This window comes from Phyllostomus discolor, chromosome X (assembly GCF_004126475.2).
Source record: "Phyllostomus discolor isolate MPI-MPIP mPhyDis1 chromosome X, mPhyDis1.pri.v3, whole genome shotgun sequence".
Taxonomy (NCBI): Eukaryota; Metazoa; Chordata; class Mammalia; order Chiroptera; family Phyllostomidae; genus Phyllostomus; species Phyllostomus discolor.
The window spans coordinates 1,030,302-1,052,139 of NC_050198.1; the positions used below are offsets into that span (position 1 = coordinate 1,030,302).

The 21,838-nt window shown below is 39.0% G+C and overlaps 1 protein-coding gene and 1 non-coding gene across 4 annotated transcripts in view; both read right to left on the minus strand.

Annotated features, from left to right (window-relative positions):
- ARHGAP6 (Rho GTPase activating protein 6) overlaps window positions 1–21,838 on the minus strand; it is a 465,834-nt gene that overhangs the window by 16,075 nt on the left and 427,921 nt on the right. For all 3 annotated transcript variants that reach the window (XM_036017105.1, XM_028523044.2, XM_036017106.1), the window contains exons 9-10: window positions 18,935–19,114; window positions 4,976–5,073 (exon numbers count right to left, since the gene is read on the minus strand). In XM_036017105.1, the coding sequence (XP_035872998.1) occupies window positions 4,976–5,073; window positions 18,935–19,114 (278 nt within the window). The remainder of the gene's footprint in view (window positions 1–4,975; window positions 5,074–18,934; window positions 19,115–21,838) is intronic.
- LOC114505828 lies at window positions 20,357–20,463 on the minus strand. The gene has a single exon (XR_003685294.1). It is a non-coding gene; the product is annotated as a U6 spliceosomal RNA (small nuclear RNA).

A 21,838-nucleotide genomic window follows, 5' to 3' on the forward strand; every position in this document is an offset into this window, starting at 1 on the left:
ATAAGATAAAGAAGTACATTTGCAAAACATTATCAATGACTTGCTTTCATTAAATCCAGGGGCACCTGTTGCTTCAGGATCTAGTATGGTTTCACTTGGCACTAGGCTTTTACATTTTCTTGATATTTTGTCCACAATAACTTTGATTTTCAAAATACTACATTTCAACGTGGTTTATTTTAATGACTGAGTTTTGTGGCATACCCTTAAATTTTGCGCCTAGGAGAGGGCCTGCTTTCCTCTGCTCACCCTGGTCCCAGCTCTGCTGTGACAGACACCTTTGTTCTGCTGTAAATGCCTGCATTCAGTGTACCTTGGCCTCTTTGATTTCACTTCTACTCTCATTCCCTATTTCCTTACATCCCTAAGTCAAAGGAAGGCAGTTTATTTTAAGCATCTTTGAAGAAAAGGGCATATAATTCTAGTAAATATACCAGACAAGCAATTTAAAAACATAAAGTCTTGCATTGTTAGTAATATAAATCTCTTCTCCTCTCCCTTTGGCATTCTGTTGTGGTTAAAGACAAAAATGTAAGTAGACAAGCACAAGAATAAATGATGATTCCTCCTTTCACTCCCCCAATTCTCTTGTTACGTAAAGAGAAAAACTCACAACAAAACAAAACATTAACTTCCCCAGTATCACTAAATGTTTGATCTTTCAAGACAGAAGTTATAATAAATGTGTTCTTTTTCTTGGTTCTACACTCTTTTGAAAAGTTACTTTTCCAGTCCAAAAAAAATTTTGTGCAGTTTCCACATGGGGCGCACAAATCTAAAGCCTTTCTTAAGTATGTGAACTGATGGCAAAAGCCAGAAGCTTCAGGGGGAAAAATAACAAAGGATCAAAAGAGAATATGAGAGGAGGACCACGTATCACTGCACTTCAGGTGGTCATTGCAGAAGCTACAGTTGCTTGGCACTCTGTTGTCTTTCCACAAATCCTTTTAATTCTTACCTTTTACACCCTAGCTCTCAACCTTTTGAAGACATAAAGTCTTCAAAACAAGATTCTGGCCATTCCCATGATGCCATGTCTTACTCAGGTCCTCTTCCCTTGTTCCGTGCAAATGTGTGATCCCTTCCAGTCCCTTATGAACTCTACCTGGCCTAGTGTGAGCAGATTGTTGCCTCACTTCAGTGCCTTTTTACCCTCAACCCCTCTCTGTTTCAGAACCAGTGACATCATCTTGATGCCAGTTAGATCGGGCATGTATAAGTAGGTGTTGTTTTTTTTTAGATTTTATTTATTTATTTTTAGAGAGGGAAGGGAGGGAGATAGAGAGAGAGAAACATCAACGTGCAGTTGCTGGGGGTCATGGCCTGCAACCCAGGCATGTACCCTGACTGGGAATCGAACCTGCGACACTTTGGTTCGCAGTCCGCACTCAATCCACTGAGCTACGCCAGCCAGGGTGTTGGTTTTGCATTTAGGCACTGCCTACATCTTATGTGGATGAGATTTCACTTGTGCCATATTGCCTTCATAGGTTGCTATCTCATGGGGTAGCAACATAAAATCTAGTAATGCCAAAGTCTTTGGTAAGTAGTTGTAAGTAAAAAAAATGGTGAGCAGAATGACATTTAGTGTGCAGTGGGGGAGGTAAGGTGGTGGAGGAATTGAGCAAAAGGAAAAAGGACTCATGGACATAGACAACAGGGTGGTAATTGCGGGGCAGGGAGGAGGCATAAGAGGACTAAAAGGTAATAGAAAATACAATAAAGATTAAATAAAAAGAACTATTATACATTAAAAAATGGTGAAATGCTAAGTAATGTGATACCGACCACTAACATTTATTAAAAACACTAACTATTTTAATAGCATAACTCTATAAAGTTTTTATCTGTAGTTTACAGATGAGGAAACTGAAACAGAGAGAGATGAATTTATTTATGTAAGATCACATAGCGAATAGGAGTGGAAATAAAATTTGAACTCAGGAGATCTGGCTCTGGATCCAAAGCTCATAACCAGCATGTTATGCTACACGGGGGTGTGGTATGGATGGATAACTGACATAACCAACGTAGCCAGCACTATCTGGCAATTGGAGTACTGTTATTTGTCACCACTGTAATCCATCATTAGCATGGATTTAGAGTCTGGAGTATTGGTCCCCTTCCTTTGTTAACACAAAGGCCCCATTTTAATGTCAGAAAATCACCCACAGTGAGAGTAAATATGTAGTATCTATTGTGGTGGATCTAAGCCAGAGATTTTTACCCCTGGCTGCTCAGTACAATCTCATGGGGAGCTTTTAAAAATCCTAATGTCCCGACTGCACCCCAGAACAAATGGGTCAGAATTTCTAGGGGTGGTGTGCAGGCACAGTATGCCAAACTCCCCAGGTGATTCCCACTGGGCAGGCAAATCTGAGAACCCGCAGCCCAGCACATACTGTTTTGTACTCTGTGACATACTTAATCACACACCTCCTGTTATTTTCACCCTCTTAGGCCTCCTTCAAAAAGTCTGCAAGCTCTTAAAGTCAAGAATATGCCTTGATAATTGAAGCTTGCGCTCCTTCAAGTGTGGATCACAGACCAGCAGCATCACAGGATCATCTGGGAGCTTGAGAGAAGCACAGTTTCTCAGACTCCCTCCCCCAGACCTACTGGTTCACAAAGAGCATTTTAATGAGATCTCCTAGTGATTGGTATGCACAGTAAAGTTTCAAAAGCACTCATGTAAGACATGAACAGACTACCTACAACTTGAGGGTTAGGACTCACAAGCCTCAAAAGGCCATTAAAAATAAAAATCAATTTATTAATTTATGTATTTTTACTCTACGACATCATTATCAACCTTCTGGGCTGTTCTTTTGTTTGTATCTAGAGGAAACAAACAAACAAACAAACAAACAAACACTCTTTTCTCCTCCTGACTAAGGAAGTCTTTTTTAAATGTTTTCTGTTTGATAATGCTAGTCTCTGCTATCCACAGAGCTCCCGTGAACTTGCTTCCCTTTCCTTGAAGCCGTGACACTCACCTAACATCTTGGTCTAGGGTCAGCCTGTTTAGACCTTACAATTCTGATTTTCACGGGGACAGTAAAAAGAAAAGGCTGCACAATTATACAGCTTGGGATGGGTTTAATATATACACTTTGTCCTTTTCGTAAGAGTGAAAAAGAAAGGTTTACTTCCTGGCATTTATATGTGAAAAGCATACTTGACAACCACATAAGACAACTATTACCAATCGTTCTTTAAAATTCAATGTTTTTATATACCCAAATGCCATATGAAAACAGAAGTGTGGCAAGTCAAAATCAATATATTTTTAGGTGTGTTTTCTAGCTTTCTTACAGAGCAGTACCCCCATGAAATGTTATAAGTGCAGCTTAATGAAGGAATCACAAATAAAAGTGCCATCATGTCTGCTTTTTTTTTTTTTTTTTTGCATGGGGGAGGGAAATAAGTGAGTTCGTTAAAATTCTGGTGATGCAAGTTATACTGTGCAAAAAAGCCATTTGTTACTTTAATTTAGAACTGCCACCTTGATGACAGTTAAAAATCTAGGAAAAATTTAAGTGAACCTAATTATCTGATATGAAAAGCTAGATCATGAAATGCCAGCCCATTTATATAATTTAAGTATACTCTCATTCACTTGTGGCTCTTGGTGTTTGAATCCAGGAAGAATGTCTTACTTGACCCAGAATTTAGCCTGATAATTATTGGCATAGAGATGGATTTTCAAAAGTACATCTGAAAGGATGAGCCAATTAAAAATTCTTCCCTGCTCTGCAGGAAATGGAGTGAAGCTGAATTTAGCAGTGTTATTAATGTAATGACCCAGGAAAGAAGGAGGCCTGAACAACATGGATTTCCTTTTTACCAAATTTCTCTAAAGAATATAATATTTTAATACCTCCAATAGTTTTCAGTGAAAATGAACACATCAAGTTTGGCATCAATATAAAGGAGCAATTTAGTATGTTTTAATGTGTCTAAGATATCACTGAATAAGATAGTATTATTTTATATCTGGCTGAGAAAGAAAAAAAATGTTATGAATTAAATTAGGACATGCCATTGATTATAAGGTTAATCTCAACCTCCGAGTTGATAAAACATTGGGGAAATATATCTTAGAATTGTTGAAATTTGGTAGGTTGAAAGCACAACATAAATGATACTTTCATGAGAGGATAACAACTTTTGCAGTTACAAATGTAAGACTTGATGCCATGGTGGCAATATTGCTCCTGATAATGATGCAATATTATCCCCTTAACTGGAATACCAAATGCACAGTAGCTCCATACACTCGGCCTCCACACCACATGATTGCAATTAATCATAAAACCCGACTAATGCAAAACTTCAGTGCTCCTCCCTTGAGGGCATAAAAATGGTGGCAAACCATAGCCTTCAGCATGGCTTGCATTTTATTCATTGCAACCATAGGTATATGTGCAGGCCAACGTGTATTTTTATCAAAAGGATGCTAGCTATAAAGGGCAGGGGAGTCAAGAGCGTGCCAACCTCTAATTTCAAATGGGCACCTAGGCCTCGGCTGAGGCCTGTCTTGTGGTTTGGTAATGCGTCACTTGTGCCGGTAAATTACACATGTCAGGTGCATGCAGGCTCAGCTTTATGGGGCTGTAAAAACAGTTATCAGAGTTCTGGAAGTAGAATCACTGATGTGTGTCCTAGTCAGAACCTTGAGTTTCTTACCAGTGATTTAGTGTTGTTGTTTTTTTTCCTGGTAAACACAGTCAAAAGGACCTCAAGGGACTAGGAAAAAGCCAAAAATGAAAATGAAAAAAAATCCTGTGAAGCAGTTTCTAATTCAATGTGTGGATTGGTAAAACCAAAGCAATTTCCAGTTAGGTAGACTGATCGGCTGTGCCGGAAAGTTGCCACAATTCTACTTCAAGTCATCCTGCATAGAGAAACCTTTCCAATTCTTTAGAAATGGAAGTAGAAATCCCCAAGCAGCTTTAGAAACTGGCATACTCACGAGGATTGGGAAGCCTTTCTTCGGAGTAAATAGTCCACCACGTCGGGATCGGTCTCTAACAGGCTGATCAGCACTTCATTCTGGAGATCCGGGGGAACCTGGATAGGCCAAATGTTGAGGCATAGAGAAAACACTTCAGAAAGAACATAGGTCATTGGCAACTTTATTACAGCATAAAGCAGAGCCTGAAGAATCGTAAGAGACCAGAGTGGTTGGTTGGTTAAAACCAAACCGATAACAACCCAGTTAGTTTAATTCTTAGGACAAACTGGATGGTTACCAAATAGTCATATTCAACCCAAACTGTCACCTTTGTTTTTGGCTAGAGATACAGACTAACCACTGGATATCTCTGTTGTTCAGACTACATTTTTCTTGGCTTTGAATAAGCAAACTATCATAGTTAAGAGGAATGGCGTTCATAATTTATTATCCAAACGGGGAAACTTTCTAGAGTTCATATTTATATTTATGCCAAGACAATAGGCATAAATTACAACTGTCTTGGACAGTTCTGGAAGATATAATCAGTTTATTAAGAGGACAGGTCCTTGAGCCAGACTGCTTGTGTTTGAGTCCTAGTTCCGCTTACCAGTTGTGGGAACTTTGGTAAGATACATAACATTTCTATATCTCTGTTTCCTCACTTGTGAAGTGGAGATAACAATAGTACGCGCTACAAGGAGTTCCTGTGGTGATTAACTGACTTATTACAGGTCAAGGACTTAGAACAGTACCTGGCAGAGAGTAAACACTGAAAAAAATGAAGGCTATAACTGCACATGTCATTTTACCATTCAGTGCCTATCTTCACTCCTTTCTTGCATCCTGGTCCGTTAACAATTAAGTTTCTTGCTTCATAGTTTGACAAGGCATTGACTAGAGTTCTGTGGATGAGCATCCCATGTTTCTCTAAGCCTAATCCACAGTACATTAGAAGGTGGCCTTACAATCCTAAATTACTTGTGTTGAAATGTTCTACAAGAAAAGACTGAGCTTGGTTCTACAGTTTTCCACATTGTAGATGCTGGTAGCTCAACCAAAGGAAATTCAAACTATTCACAGAAAATAAATGTTCAGTCCGATTCTCTCACACATGGACTTAGAGATAAGATTCTTCAGAAGTGTGGTGACCAGTCTTCTGAGAATAAGTGGCTGGGGGAAGAATTTGCTTCCTGCCTCTTGCAGAACTCAATTCTTCTTGACCATTGAGAAGCTGGAAACTATTTTATTAACAAAAATAGGTATGAGAAAGGAACAAAATGCTTTTTTTCTCTTGTAAATCTCTCCCTCCTACTTCATCCTGAATCTTCATTAATGACATTGCCAAAGCCTAGTCTCACAAACACAAAATCTGGGTTGCGTTCAAGTTTCTCTGTGTCCTGTCCCCTTCCTGTTGAGAGCCAGATCCTGTTGACATCTCCATGATGCCTGTTACTTCTTCCTTTTATCTTCCATTCCTAATGCAATGGTCAAAGTTCAAACCCTTATTGCCCCTCTGTAATGGTCACGTATCGGCCATTAACAGCCTCCATTTCCCTCTTCTTTTAACAGTTACACCCCAAGTTTCTTCTGGAGAATCAACTGTTCCCTAAACCTTACCTCAAGGGTGAAATGTAACCTAGCCTAAGTCAGTGACCATTCCATTCATTCCCAGACTATCATGAATGCCTGAGCAATGGGCATGTGACTACCTTAGAGACAATGAAAAGCCATGATAATTTCTTTGAGACTTGGGAGAGAGAGGATACAGGGCCTATAGCCATATATGGAGCCTGAGGATTGTATTGACCATTGAAGAAAAAATACCAAGAAATGGAGAGGGAAAAAAAGAGTCTCTTGACATTATTTGAATCCTAGGTAAAGCCATGCTTCAAGACATATTTGCTTTTGAATTGTTCAGCTATGTGAGTCCACAAATTCCTTAAGCTAGTTTGACTTTTTAATTGGAAAGAAAGACATATCCTTGATGGGCCTTTGGCTCAAAAGGTTGCTAACCTGCGTGCTATCTATTTCCTTCAACACATGTACCAAATTTCTTCTCTGCATGGTCGTCAGAATGCTCTGATCAAGACATTTGCTTGCTCAAGAGCACTTTTATCCCTACAGCTAAAGCCCTCAAACTCGCCTGCTCCCTCAATCTGTATTTCCCATTTTCTCCTTTAGCAGTCATCTTCATACACCCTCCATTCTACTGCCACTACACTTCTCACTGTGGCCTTTTCCTACCTCCTTCCTTTAATTCAATACATAAATATTTGCTGAATGCTTACTGAATGTCAGGGACTAGAAGTTGGGATTCAGCTACAAACCAAACAGATAGGAATCTTTGTCTCCCAAAGCTGACAATGAATATGGGAAGCCTGGCATTAAACAAAGAAAAGACAGCATGGATCACATGCAGAAAATTAAAGCAAAGAAGAGCCAATGGAGAATGTTGGGGAGAGGAGAGTGCAATTTAAATAGTATAGTTATGCCACAGAGAAATGGACAGTTTAGCAGAGAACTGAAGTAGATGAAGGAATGGCAGAAAGTCATTCCAAGCAGGAAGAAGAAAAAAATCAGCAAGATCTTGAGTCAGGAGCAGCAAGGAGGCTAGTGAGGTTGAAACAAAGTGAAAGGAAGGAGCCTAGTGGTAATTAAGTGGGTCAGGTAGCCAAGGCCAGATGTTGTGGAGTCTTACAGGTCATGATAAGGAGTTCTGTTCTCAGTCTAAGTGGGTGGAGAGCCACTGGGGGCTTTGAGTAGAAGATTCACATGAATTGTCATCATTCTGGCTGCTGAGTTGATAGTAGATTGCAGGAAAGCAAGACGTGAAGCTGGAAATGCAGATAGAGTTGTTGCTACATCCAGAGATGCTGGAGTACTGAACGAGGATGGTGAGCTGATGAGAAATACTGCATTTTGCTGTGTATGATGTGCACCCACATTTTTGTGTGCACTATACATGGGATTATTATACCTGTTATCATACCCATGGTATGTAATCATTATACCCATGTATAATGCACATCCTTATTTTTCCCTCAGAAATTTGGGCAAAAAAGTGCACATTATACATGGCAATAACCAGTATTTGGATCCTGGAGATAGTGAAGATAGAGATCATAGCATTAGCTAATTTGTGCACAGAGAGAGAAAAAGAGCAGGAGAAGGAGTAGGAGAAGGAAAAGAAGCAAGAATGACTTCAATGTTTGGAGCACTTGGAAGGCACTGGAAGGATGGGGTTGCCATTGACTGTTGTAAAAGCATCACAGGAGGAAGAGGCTGGGGTCAAGATTAGGAGTGTGGCCTTGATATGATAAGGGTGAGAGGCCTATGAGACATCTGAATAAAGGGGAGATCTAGTAGGCCATTGGGAAGAAATATCTGGGGATCAGGAGGGGCTTGGGCTGGACATAGATAGATATTTGGGAGGTACATATAGATGATATTTGAAGTTCTGTGACCAAATGCAAGGGCCTGGGAATGAGGATGAAAGAAGGGGAAGGACTTTCAGGTCAAGGCTGAGAGACTCTATTCTCTGACTTTATTGAGTAAATTAAACAAATAAAGACACTGGTAATTTTTACTGTAAGTTTTTCAAATAATTTGATCCAATAGATATGCACTATTATATCAAAATTTTTAAAAGTATTACCTAAAGGGTGAAAATAAGCAGAATAGTCATTAAAAAATGAACAGCAAAGCAAAAAAATAATAGTGGCCCCAAATGTATACCCTGAACTCTTTTTAAAAGAAAATTACATGAGAAAATTATAAAAAGTATGTGTATTTTCATCCAGTTAGTTTAATTAAAAAATTTCTATGATTAGACATGTAATGAAAATTTTTGCTTCAAGTGCCAATCCATTCCCATAATATGGTGTGTCTAATAATGAATTAACTTGGGTACATTATTAGCATAGGTAACAGGGAGTATTATTATTTTAAAAATAACTTTCTATAAATTTTGTTGAAGTATTCTGCAATTGAAAATTTTTACTCATGCAACTAGACCTGATTCCCAACCAATTATAACTATTCAGGTTAGTTTTATGTACTATACATGACTTTTACTTGGTAATAAATATAAATAGAAAGGGTCAGTGTTATAATTTATCTATAGTTTGTTTTTAAAAAGACCCATGATACCATTTTGGCTTGGAGACACTATTTACAAATAAACAAAAAGACATGGTTAAAAAATGTGAATCCACGTACTGCAGGAAGGGTAGATAATATTTCCCTATTATTATGGAAGACTGACTACAGTGTACATAACCCATTATTTTAATTAATTTACTTATATCTCATTTTGTTACAAAGTGATTTAAAGCAGCTTCAAAAATTCATATGATAAAACCACATTTTTTAAATAAAGGGATGGTTCAGAAAATTGGGGCCAGTGGGAAAATGAGGATAGGAAATTTGAAATGATACCTGGAGTTGACTTAGTATTCATATGACATTAACCAATGCTGCTTTCCAAGTAATGCTTCTAATCTTTGTACATATTTTCACATTTCATTTCCTCTTATTTAATAAAAATTTCAAGCTAATGGCTCAGTTAAATTGGATGAGCATTTATTTTCTATTAATTTAGATGCTTAATAGAGAAATAAAAGTCAAGGGAATGAGTTGATAGAAAACAGGAGCTTGCAGTAAGTAAGAAATGTCCAGGCAGATTGTTCCCATATGCATTCCTTTTCAGAAATTAGGATGCTATTGGAAAAGTATCTAGGAGTTGATAGCCCCTGAGGTTCAGTTTTGGCTCTGCTGCTTATAATTAATGTAAACTTGGACACATCAACCATCTACTGTAGGATTCTGTTCTAGCATCTAAAAATCCAAGCGTATCCTATCCAGCCCATTTGCCTTTATAGAGATGTTATAGGGATCAAGAGGGCTAACAGATTTGAAAGTACCTTACTAACTGTGAAGAGGTATAAAGTAAAAATATTTTATGAGAAATGCACAAAATACTTAATAAATTAAACACTTAAAAGCAAGAACAAAAGCAGATAACATGGAGATGGCCAGTATTTGTTCTGCAGTTTTCTTCTTGACTGAGTCATTTATTGCTGCCTCTTATCCTCTGTGCTTGCAGAGAAGCATCATTCTCGTCTCTTTTGCTTAGCATTTTTCTGGTGGGCAACTAAGTGATGGGATCTCCTCTTGATATATCTGTGCTCCTGACCACCTCCTGAATTTCTAGAATTACAGTTTGTGACCTCTTGGCCCCTCAACAGCAATGGTTTTGAAGCCAGACTCTGTGTAGTTTCTCCCTTCTGGTTCCTTCTCTTCCATCAGACCTCAAGTGTTTGGGTTGGTTACAACATTGGAAGGTAAAGTTCCTGAAGGCAAGGGTTATCTAACTTGTCTACCTGGAACTGATATAGGCTTCCAGGGTTGTAGTTCTCTGTCAGCTAGCCTCTTTTGCAGCTAGGGGAAGATCATGTGTGCCAATCCTGACCAAGGTACCCCAAAGGGGGTCTCATAGAAGCTTCTGGAACATGTACTCCTCCATATTGCAGAGAAGCAGGAGAGAAAACATCTCCCTTCATCGCTGGATGATGATGGCTGCAAGAGATGCTGGAAATGATTGTAGTATCTTGAAGACGAAGATGGAAGGGCAGACAGAAGGAGTGTGAGTGAGCTGCTAAAACTGTGTCTCCCTTGGCTTCTGATCGTGCAAGAAAATATATCCTGATGTTTTCAGTCACCTTCAGTTGATTTTTCCCCTCCTTGCACTTAAATGCTTCCTAAATAATGTCTCCTCTTTCTCCTCTTTGCCTCTCTACACTTTTCTCTCCTGAAGTTCTCACCTGCATATCCATGACCGTTGACCCACTTACTTAGTCAATATTATGCTCTTCCAGAACACAAGCTATGGTGGTGTTTCTAGTGGATGCTTAATAAATGTTATAGAAATGGCTATAAATGGTTATAAAATAACCCAGGATTATTGGTCTTCATGGTATACACTGGTTCTGTTACCTTTGTCTCGATGCTTCCTTCTGCTTATAAGTAGTACCAATGTCATGCTCTAGCAAAATATCCTTGCTATTAATTTGTAGAGTAGAAAAATCAATTTTCTTTACCAACTGAAGATCATTAGAAAATTTCTAATAGGTTCTTAAACTATTATTCCCACCAATACTAAGACTCTAAAAATGAAAAGTATGACTCAATAATCAAACAGATTTTTTCTTTTTTGATTTGGGATTTTATATAGCAAGACGAAAACTGAGGAGTGAGATTGTGAAAAATATTAACTTTTAAAATCAACTAATTCTGCACATTTGAATGAAGAAACAAAACCCATTCAAAGGGCTTCTGCATGTATAGTTTACTGTTTCACATCAAAATCTCTAGTGAGTTTTAGTCAACTACTGAGTAACTTTAGATATTTTCTAAGGGCACCATTTATGGTTGTGTTTACTGGAGACTCAATGCCTTAGCTTTTCATGTGTTCCTTCAAAGCTTAATGCTATTTCAAAAATCAAAAGAACTTGGACTCTCCTGCTTCAGAGAAAAAATGTAAACACTGCACATATGAAGGAATAAAACTGTCACAATTAAAATCCACCCTATCAAATTAAAAATGAAACCTTGAATGTCTGCCTAGGGTATAACTGCTATGATGTAGTTTATTCCATAAACCACAGAGAGGGAAAAACGCTTCAAGTTCTCCCCATTTACTAAGTCACTATAACAAACCATTAAGGGCATCCCTGAGAGCAATTCCTAGGACCCAGCCCTACCATACTTGCCACTGGATGCTCCACGCCAATCTACCACTTTGTACTGGGCCAAGAAGGATGCTTTGGCATTTAAAACTCTAACAGTCCCCAGAAAAAAAGTAAATATCACCTGAAGTCATGATGAGTTTTCTTTAGTTAAAAAACTTGTAAACTTTCTTTTAAAGTGACAGAAATCACTTTGACTGTTTATGGCAGCAAAAACTCGAACCCGGGCAGGCTCAGCCTAGAACCTTTGATGTGGTTCTGTTGTGGAGGACGGCTTAATATTATGTAAGGGCATCTCGATGCATTTGGAGGGTTAGAGTTCATTAAGTTTAATGCATTTTCCCAAGTGCCTGATACATGCCAGGTAGTGCATGGCATTTGAGGCACATTCATAAACAAAAATGATTGAAGAGCCCAGGACTCACGGCGTTATGTTGGAGGATGACTCAAGGAATGAAGATGAGGAATAATTAGCAGGCTTTGCTCCATGGCAATACGTCAAAGGAAGCAGAAACAGCTGAGGTGTAATATGCTTCTGCTCCCCTTTACCTGTGTGTGCTGACAACAGTACACACATTCTGCTGTTGCAGACAGGGACAAGGTGCGCATGCTCCAGCAGGGACACGCACTGGCTCTCGAAGCCACGTGCTGGCGTGAACATCAGACATGTCAGTGCTATGAACAGTCCAGAGGGATTAATACTGTTAAATATCTCCTTTGCTCCCTACTTTCAAGCTGGCTAAAATATTCTCTTTCTTCCCTGCACATGAGCTCCATATCTGAGATGCCACACTGAAGTAGCTGTTTACTTTGTGGGGAGCAACATGTTGTCGAAGTCACCCACCTCGTTGTGGTATTACTTGAGCAAACGATCTTGGCTTACTCTTCATGAAATGGTGGTGAAATTTAGATAAGCCGATGATATACATAGTGACTAGCCAGCTTCAGCACGTAAACAGTGGTTATTTTAAAAAACAGTTACATAAAACAGGAAATGGAAATCCTATTTCATTATCTGGATATGTCGTGTGTGGAGGGGGGTGGTGTCTTGTTTGATGACCTGGATTGCTGCCTGACTACTTTGACTTGGCATGCAAGCGAGGTTTTAAGAAAATGTAATTTGCATTTGGGGAAAGAAGAGAACACAAAGCAAAGCTTGGCTTCAGAGCCTGGAATCCTCATCTCGGCCTCTGACCCTTATTTCCAGTAGTTCTCATTTGAAATTTCCCACGTGCACTGTGCTTGTCCCCAGCTCAGGCTGATGAACCAGTAGGGTGGGAACTCGCTGGCGTTCCCACGTCTCCACTGCACTCCGGACTTTTCATCAGCCCACAGGGGTGGTGCTTTCTCTTGTTTCCCTCTCTCTCTCTCTCTCAAAAAAAAAAAAAAAAAAAAAGCCCTCTTAGGAATCATATGGTATTGACTCTTAGAATGAACTGAAAGTTTTCTCCACTCTGCTCTGAAGCCCTTATTAATTCTAAGAGCAATGATGAGTTTTATCTGAGGTTCCCAATATCAGTTAAAGAAGGAACGACTTTCAGAACAAATGATATGTTAATGATTTAGTCAGTGAATGCTTTCTGTCTTACAGTGATACCATTGACCATTTCTATCAATGCATGCACATGCATGAGCCTTCTCTTTTATTCCCAGTGTTCCCAGAGAGTTTCATTTATGTTACCCAGCTTTTAAATGGTTGTTGATATTAGAAATGCAGCGTCAGGGTTTGAAGGTAAAGGAAGCTAAGGAGTATGGCCACTGAACCAAAAGCAAAGAAACAAACAACAAAATGTATGTTTTCCCAGCAATATATTGTTGTAGTGTTTATTCAGCAAATAATTACTGAATAATTATTCTGCCCACTTGCTGCAGAATATTTTCTGGATGTCAGTGAACAAAACCAATGAAAATCCTGATCTTCATAAAGTTTGCATTCTAGGTTTCAATAAATATAACAAATAAGTAAACTATGTAGTGAGTTGAAAGGTGGTAAATACTATGGAAAAAGGAAAAAGAAGAGCCAGGTAAGGGACTAGGAACAAGTCACACTGTTACAGAGTGGCCAGAGTGCTTCCTTGCAAAAGACACTGTAACCACGTAGAAATTTCATTTCTTCAATATGACCTTTTCACTTTCCTTTCCTTTCCTTTCCTTTTGATTCAAGCTGGCCTCATCCAGCTCCCTAATGCACCTGTCTCCTTCTTCCTTGCATATCCACTCCCTTCATCACTAAGCCCTCACAACAATGAGGTTCTGGTTGGCATCAACTAATCTTAGGAACAAAGCCATGGGTCCATTGACCAGAGAGACAGGGTTTTGGTCAAACTGGAGATGACATGTAGGCCTCAGCTGTGTTTCAGCTCCAGGCCCAGAAGAGCAATAGAATCAGATGAAGTCACACCATGGCTGACATCAGGGCCAGATGCAATGACCAATGACCCTAGCACTGACCAATCAGTAGAGATCATGATCCTGACCATAAAACTAGCTTCCTTAGTCACCATAATTAATGATTTTTTTGCCTATATAACTGGTCTCCTGGAAGCCATGGGGAGCCAGGTGTTTGAGCATTAGCTACCTATATTGCTGAAAATAAACCCTGACTTTCTTTGCTGCAAGCTCCTGTTCATGTGTGATTGGGCTTTGATGCACACAGGCAAATGGACTCTTTTAGTCTGGTAATGACACCTGTTTTATGGAGCAAACATTTTGCCCATGTAATACAATAATAGCAGCAATCTTGGTTTTTGAGTGCCTAGTATATGTCAAATTCTTGTCCCAAGTGCTTTAAAATATCATTTCCAATTCTCAAAATAATCCTATAAAGTAGGTAACTTCATGTCTCTCTTTTTACAACAGGAAAAAGAACACTTGGGAAAGTTAAGCATAGGACCAGCATCACATAGCAAATACATGGCTGAGCAGGGATTTGAATTCTGGTAGCTGATTCCAAAGTTTGTGGTCTCCCCACAACATCTTGGGTATTTCTCAAGGTGTAATTACAAAAGTACCAGTGTGCCCTGAAAGTATTCATTAGATAGTGCAGATTCCTGGGCCCCGTCCTAGTGATACTCAATCTGTTTCTCTGGAGTTCAGCCTAGAAATCTGAATGTCTGACAAATTTCCTTGTGACTCTGCTATATGCTGAAGTTTGAGAACCCCTATTACAATCTGCTGCCTTCATCTTTGAACAGAATGATCATGGTGGTCACTATTTAACAGAGTGTTCATGATGGCTTTTATCATGACCAGCTCTAGGACTCCAAACACAGTGCCTAACAAGCAAACACTTGGTGCAAAAGACTGTCCTAGTCAGACTCTTGAACCATATATCAGTCTCTAAATCTAGGCACCTCTTCTGTATTATGGGACAAAGCCAGGTTCTTGACTGCCCTTTCCCATTAACTCAGATACTGTCCACTTGGGAGAGGCATCAGGAAATGAAGGACATTATTAACACTCAGAACAAACTTTGGGTCCTTGCCAGGCGTCTGTGAGTTTTTATATCTCTTCCATCAGTTCTGTGGAATCACTGCCTCCAGGGTGCATTCTGCCTTCAAGGACATACTTACAGCCACCTTCGCTAACAAATCTTCCTTTTTAATGCCAATGGGAAGCGATGCCTCTCTCTCTGAGCTCATAAACCTTTCCAAGGACTGTGAAACTGCACAATTGCTAACTACCTTGAACTATCAGGTCCTGACTAGCTTTATTCTTCCTCATTTGAAATTTCTGTACTAATTCTGAAAGTTTCTTAAAAACAAAACAAAACAAAATGAAACAGCTATATACATGATTGCATTTTTATCCACCTACACAGACCACATTTGCCAACCAGCTACCAGCTTTGGTATAATCAACTGAATTCTGAAATGCCAAATATGCCAACCGAACCTACACAGTGATGAGATTAATTTTCTTCTGTGCTTTATGGAAATAAAAGAGGTAAAGTCAGTGGTAGGGAACAGAACCATGCAGATTTTAGAACTACAAGAGATCTTGGCTAATCATTCATTCTAACCGAGTCTTCTGATAACTAAAGAGCTAGAAATCTAAGAAGGTGAAGTCACATAGCTAATGTATAGCAAATATAAGGCTATAGCAAACTTTTCTGGTTCCAGAACCAGTTTTCTTTTTAATGACCCAGGCTTGGCATCTCTGTCCCACTACTCCTGTCACCCCACTGTCTTTTTTCTCAATATGTAATTCCCATAATCTGCCTGAGATCAAGAATGCTTAGAGAAAGCTATCCTTAATTTCTTCCTGCCCAGACCTTTTCATACGTATAAGGAGTACAGTTTAGTAATGTAGAAATCATATGTCACAAACAACCATTGTGTGATTTATTAATTCAACCAATATTTCTTGTTTCTACCATATGCCAGGCACAGACATAATGCAGTAAAGGAAATAGATGGAAAGGACAAAAATTCATCCTCTCATGGAACTTACATTGTTGTGGGGAAAACACTCAACCAACAAGAGAAATTAGTAAAACCCTATATTAGTAGTGGTGAGTGCTAAGAAGAAAAAGCAGGCAAAGGAAACAGCAAGTGAAGAACTGTGTACACGGTGGTGGTGGGACTGTATTTTAGACAACGTGGCCAGGAAAGGCCTCATTGAGAAGTAAAGACCACAACTGGGGAACCAAAATATGAGCTATAACCCAAGAGAGTCTTGACATTAATTTCCATGGAGAGTGGCAAACAAAGATCAGATCTGGAAAATCGAAAAGGTGGAAAATGGATGTTTTTTTTTGCTAGAAATCATCAGGTGGCAGGAAATGGGAAGGGAGGGGGACTGGAGGCACAATTAACGTGGTGGCAACTGTACTTTAAAGGAGGCTAGGAAGAGATTTTTTTTAGTGTCAGAGGTGAAAAGAAGTGCCTGATGGTTTGTGGTTGCATATAAAGAACTTATCTTAGAATACTGAATTTAGAGGACAGAATTAAGATTGATGAGAGGTATTATTTTGTTCAAAAAAAAAATCCAGAGAGCATAAAGTAATGTCAAGACTACTTGGCAAAATGATACGTGACTTAAAACTCGATGAATATGTTGAAAAGTTCAGTCATTTGATTCATCCAAATATGTAATTAATTATGAGGATTTTGGCTGATGTGTGAAATTTATATAGAGTTAATGACAAATTCCACATTTTTTGAGAGCTTACTGCATTTAACACAGGAACAGTGTTTCAGAGGCCGAAAGAAGAGCAAGACACTGTGATACCTCAGTGAAATTTTGACTTTGCTCAATCCATTTTCGGTTCCTCCTGGGCATCCAGCAAGCATACCTTTCCTAGCCTTCCCTGCAGTTAAATATGTCTTATGGCTCAGTTCTGGCCAATGGCATTTGAATGTGGGCATGATGGATGTCCCTTCTAGGTTTGGCTCATAAATTTTAGAGGATTGCAGAGTCTCAAGATGCTAGGAACTGTGTCCCTAAATCATGACCTGTAAGGTTGTCAACCAAGCATGTGATTAAACTTCATGTCAACAAGATATTTATGTCTGTTGTGAACTAAGATTTGAGCCAATTCATGTTGCTCAATTACTATAATTAGTAGTTAACATTTGCATACATTTTATAGTTTACAGAATACTTTCACATATCAAATGATTCTGGGAACCACCCTGAGAAATAGGTCATATTTTTATTTTTTCTATTTCATAAACTGGAAAGGATGCTTATTGAGTATTGAATTACTTGATCACAATCATATATATAAGACACAGAGGGCAAAGATTTTAAATCACTGGCTCTCAAATTTACAAAAAATAATTGGTATAAGATGAATTATGGAAATAAATCTAATGCAAGCCATTTGAAAAATACAGAGAAAATGTTGAGAATATTAAGAGGAGACTAGCACACTTGGTTGTGAAAGCACAAAAGGCTCTAGTAGAATAGGTAGAGATTTATGGTGAGTGATAGCACATTGACAAGAAAAATGGGAGAAGAAAAATGGGAGAAGAAACAGAGAAAATTCCTGTAGATTTTGACAAGCAATATGAGTGGTAAACAGAAATAAAAGAGAGTTGGCATTTGTTCTACTATTTCAAGGGAAGTTGAAGCAAGCAATGCAGTTTTTTGAAGGAAAACAGGAACTGGTAATTCAATACAAATCAAAAAAATATTTATTGAGTGCCTGCCAGATGAAGGGCCTTCCAAAAGTGTACAGAGGATACAGAGAGGAGATAACAAGGGCACAGCCCGTGTTTTAAATGTGTTTATAATCTACTGGGGGAAACATTTCATAAATGACTATAGTACAACATTAAAATAAACATCAATAAGAACAGAGATGGGGTTCAAGGGACAGAGAAATGATATGGGCAAGTGGCATGAGAAGGACACAGGAAAGATAGGTGAAGCTTGATGGAGGAGGTAAAATGTCAATATTGACCTTGGAGAAGCTGCCATCTCTAAGGATGGTTATAAATATATAAATTCATGAGAACCACATATAATTCCACAGGGAATGGTTTTATCAATATTTTGAGCAAGGATATTAGTATATAAATAATTAAATGACCCCCAAATGTGACCATTGTTTAGGTCACAACAAACTAAAACTTATAATTTGAATATGTTTATTTAAACGCAGAATCAACTTAAGCGTCCATCAGTAAATGAATAGATAAAAAAACTATGGTACATTTACACAATAGAATACTACATAGCAGAAAGAAAGAAGGAGCTCCTACCCTTTGCCACAGCATGGATGGAACTGGAGAGCATTATGCTCAGTGAAATAAGCCAGGTGGTAAAAGACAAATACCATATGATCTCACCTATAAGTGGAACCTAATCAACAAAACAAACAAGCAAGCAAAAAATAACCAGTGACATTGTAATTAAGAACAACCTGACAGTAACCAGAGGCGATGTGGGAGGGGATAATAGGGGGAAAGCAGGGAAGGGATTTCAGGAACAACTATTAAGGACACATGGACAAAACCAAGGGGATGTGGAATCAGGGGAGAGAGGTGGGTATGGCTGGGGTAGGGGGGGAACGCAGACAACTTTACTTGAACAACAATAAAAAAAAGAATTCTAGTACAGTGATATCATAGGTTATAAAATTCCATTCCCATTAAAACTGCATGGCTTCCAATGAATTCAACGACTAGCAGTGTAGACCTGATGCATGAGTTTCATTATGCCACCAAAAGGCAATCAGTAGGCAGTTAATAAGATACCCTGCCAAAGAAAGGCCACCTACCATGAACAGGGCTTCATAATTTTCTATCATTTTCTGAACCACAGCAATGATGGCTGTACTTTCCTCAGCCCGGGCTGAGCTCTGGACCGAGAATTCTTTGTCTGATGACTTCTGCTTGTGCAGCAGGTTGGGTCCAAATATGGTGGCCAAGTTTAGAGATGTCATTTTGTTCCCAGTGACCTACAGGAACAGAAAACACAAAAACTGTTACTTTTGCCTTTCAAAATTCCAAGTGGTTCAGCAGTCAATGGAACCTTTTCCTTTCCTTTTCTTCTGCAAGGACTACATAGTCTCTGGCAGAATCCATGAGGGGTGCCACTCTTTTTTCTTCTGCTTTATATCTTGGATTGAAGCTCACAGTGCAGTGCCATTGAATAAAAGTTTACAACTCTGTTATTTATTGTGAAACTGGTACTACATAAAACTTCTATCGTGTCTGCTCATTACAAATATTGATGTCCATCCATCCATTTATTCATCCATCTTGTCATCCATCCCTCCAATCTAACCCTTCATCCATCAGTCAATCTCTCCATTAATCCATCCACTTAGCACCTACCATAGGCTAGGCATTTTTCATGAACTTTTATTATTTAACATTTTTCCAACACCGATCACCACACAGTCTTTATTTTAAGGGTTCACATGGCAGAGGGTAAAGAAACTTATCAATGACAAGAAATGAGTACAAAGTACGAAGCTATCAACTCTGGAGGCCCCAGGGACACTCCAAAGTGGTGGCAATATTTGCACAAAAACTTAAAAGAAAGAATAGACTTTGCTAGGCTGAAAAGCAGAGGAGCTGGGACAGAAGGCAATTTTACAGTGCTGAGAACACCATACGCAAAGACAGAAATATGTAAAATACCTTAATACACATCAGGAACCACAGTGTGGCAGAGAATTCCAAAGGAAAGGCAGGAAAGGCCCAGGAAAGAGCCATTGCCCATGTCCCTTGTGGGGCAAAATTGCCCCTGGTTGAAAGCCACTGGTCTAGGCAATTTTTTTTTGTTCCTCTTGTTGATATTGAAAATCTAGAATTCCTGGATAAGTACGGGAACTGTGGTTGTTTGATGGGGATCTAGCTGCACAATCTTTGACAGGCACCTGGGTGCACAGCACAGAATTCGAGAGTCCTGATTCACAGCCAAGACAAAGCCTCCTGAGTCTCAGTCTTGCCCTGTAGAGCACCGAAGTGGTGGCTAGCAGCCCTGCAATCCCAGAGTGGCACAAGGCAGGCATTATTTTTAGAAGGTGAGGCTGTTTTCAGGTTTGCCGCCAAGTAAATTGATTTTACGTGATAAACACTGGGAATTTTCAAGAAACTGCCCATTATGTAAGACTGTTCAGTTATTTTTTCTTTGTTTTATTTCATTGATATAAAACCTGGGAAGTTTTTATTTTCTTTTTTTTTCAAATTTTAAAAATATGGAATGCTTCACAAATTTGTGTGCTATCTTTCCATAGAAGCCATGCCAATTTTCTCTGTATCATTCCAATTTTAGTATATGTACTGCCGAAGCAAGCACTGATTTTATTTTTCATTTCTCTTCCTGCAAATGTATGGCTAAGGATAAAATCAAATATATAATTTTCCAATTTATCCTTCTTGAACTCTGAGGCATTTGAAGTGCTTTTCCCTTCCCCATTAAAGTAATATCAGAGCTTTCTCATTTTTAAAATATTAACAAATAGAAGATTCTTTTTGTCTTAAACAATAGACATTTATTTCTCACAGTTCTGGAGGCTGGAAAGTCCAAGATCAAGGTGCTAGCTGATTTGCTGTCTGATGAGAGCCCTCGTCCTAGTTTGCAATGGTTGTCTTCTAGATGCCTCCCAGATTTTGTTTTCTTTTAAAAGAATGTTTTGTACAAGGACAATCCAGAACTCTGTTTCCGCTCTTTCCTTCTCCTGTTGTTATTCTGGGAATGCAATACAATCTGTCTGTAAAATTGCACATAGATTCCAGCTGCAGACTGTGCTGCTGCGGTTTGTTAACACTGTTTTGTTTTGTTTTTCTTTGATTGTTGTTTTAATTGGAGACTGGTTCATGATAGCTTCTACCCTTGCTCCCCATGTCTCAGTACGGATATGGCTATGTCTATGTATATTAATAATGTGCACTTGGGGTTGGTTCATTATTTCCTTATTAGCCAGTCAATTCAAGGAAAAATTTTATCTCTACTAAATAAGCATCCTAGATCATTTCTAACCCTAATATGAACATTCCATCTTTATTAAAAGTTTAGCATGTACAGTCACTGGGCTAGGGGGCTTTCCATAGGCTGTTTCAAATATTCTCACTAGAAGCTCATGAAACAGCTACTGCTTCTGCCCTTTTTTACACACAGGGAAGTGACACCTAGAGTTGGCAGCCAGAAGGTGGTGGAGCTGAGAAGCAAAGCTGGAGGCTTGGCTCTAGGTACACCCATGCTCTTCATCACCACCCTGTACCTCCCACTGTTCGTACTTGACTGGCAGACCGTCTTTCCTTGGAGAAATGGAATACGGGCTTCAAGGCAGGGCCAGGACCAGGGTGAGGAGAGCAAGCACTCACTGATCCTGTTACAGTTCCAAAGCCAACCTCCCATTTCCTGGAGGCATGTACCTCCTCAAAGGTCAGTAATCCTGGCAGCTTGTAACTTCTTTTTTGCTTCATAGACTCTTTGAAAACTAAAGGCCAGCCTCGAACTCTCTCACCAAAAGAGTGTATATTCACACCACATTTTCCATGCACTGCCAGAGGGTTCTCGGACAACTGAAAAACTACGGCTCTAGAGGTTTCAAGTATGTTCCTGTAATACTTTTCTAGAAGAAATGAAATCTTTCATACTTTGGGAATTTATTTTTCCCCTAAGGAGCAAAGCAAATAGCAAACTAGACAAAATGGAATAAAACAAACAC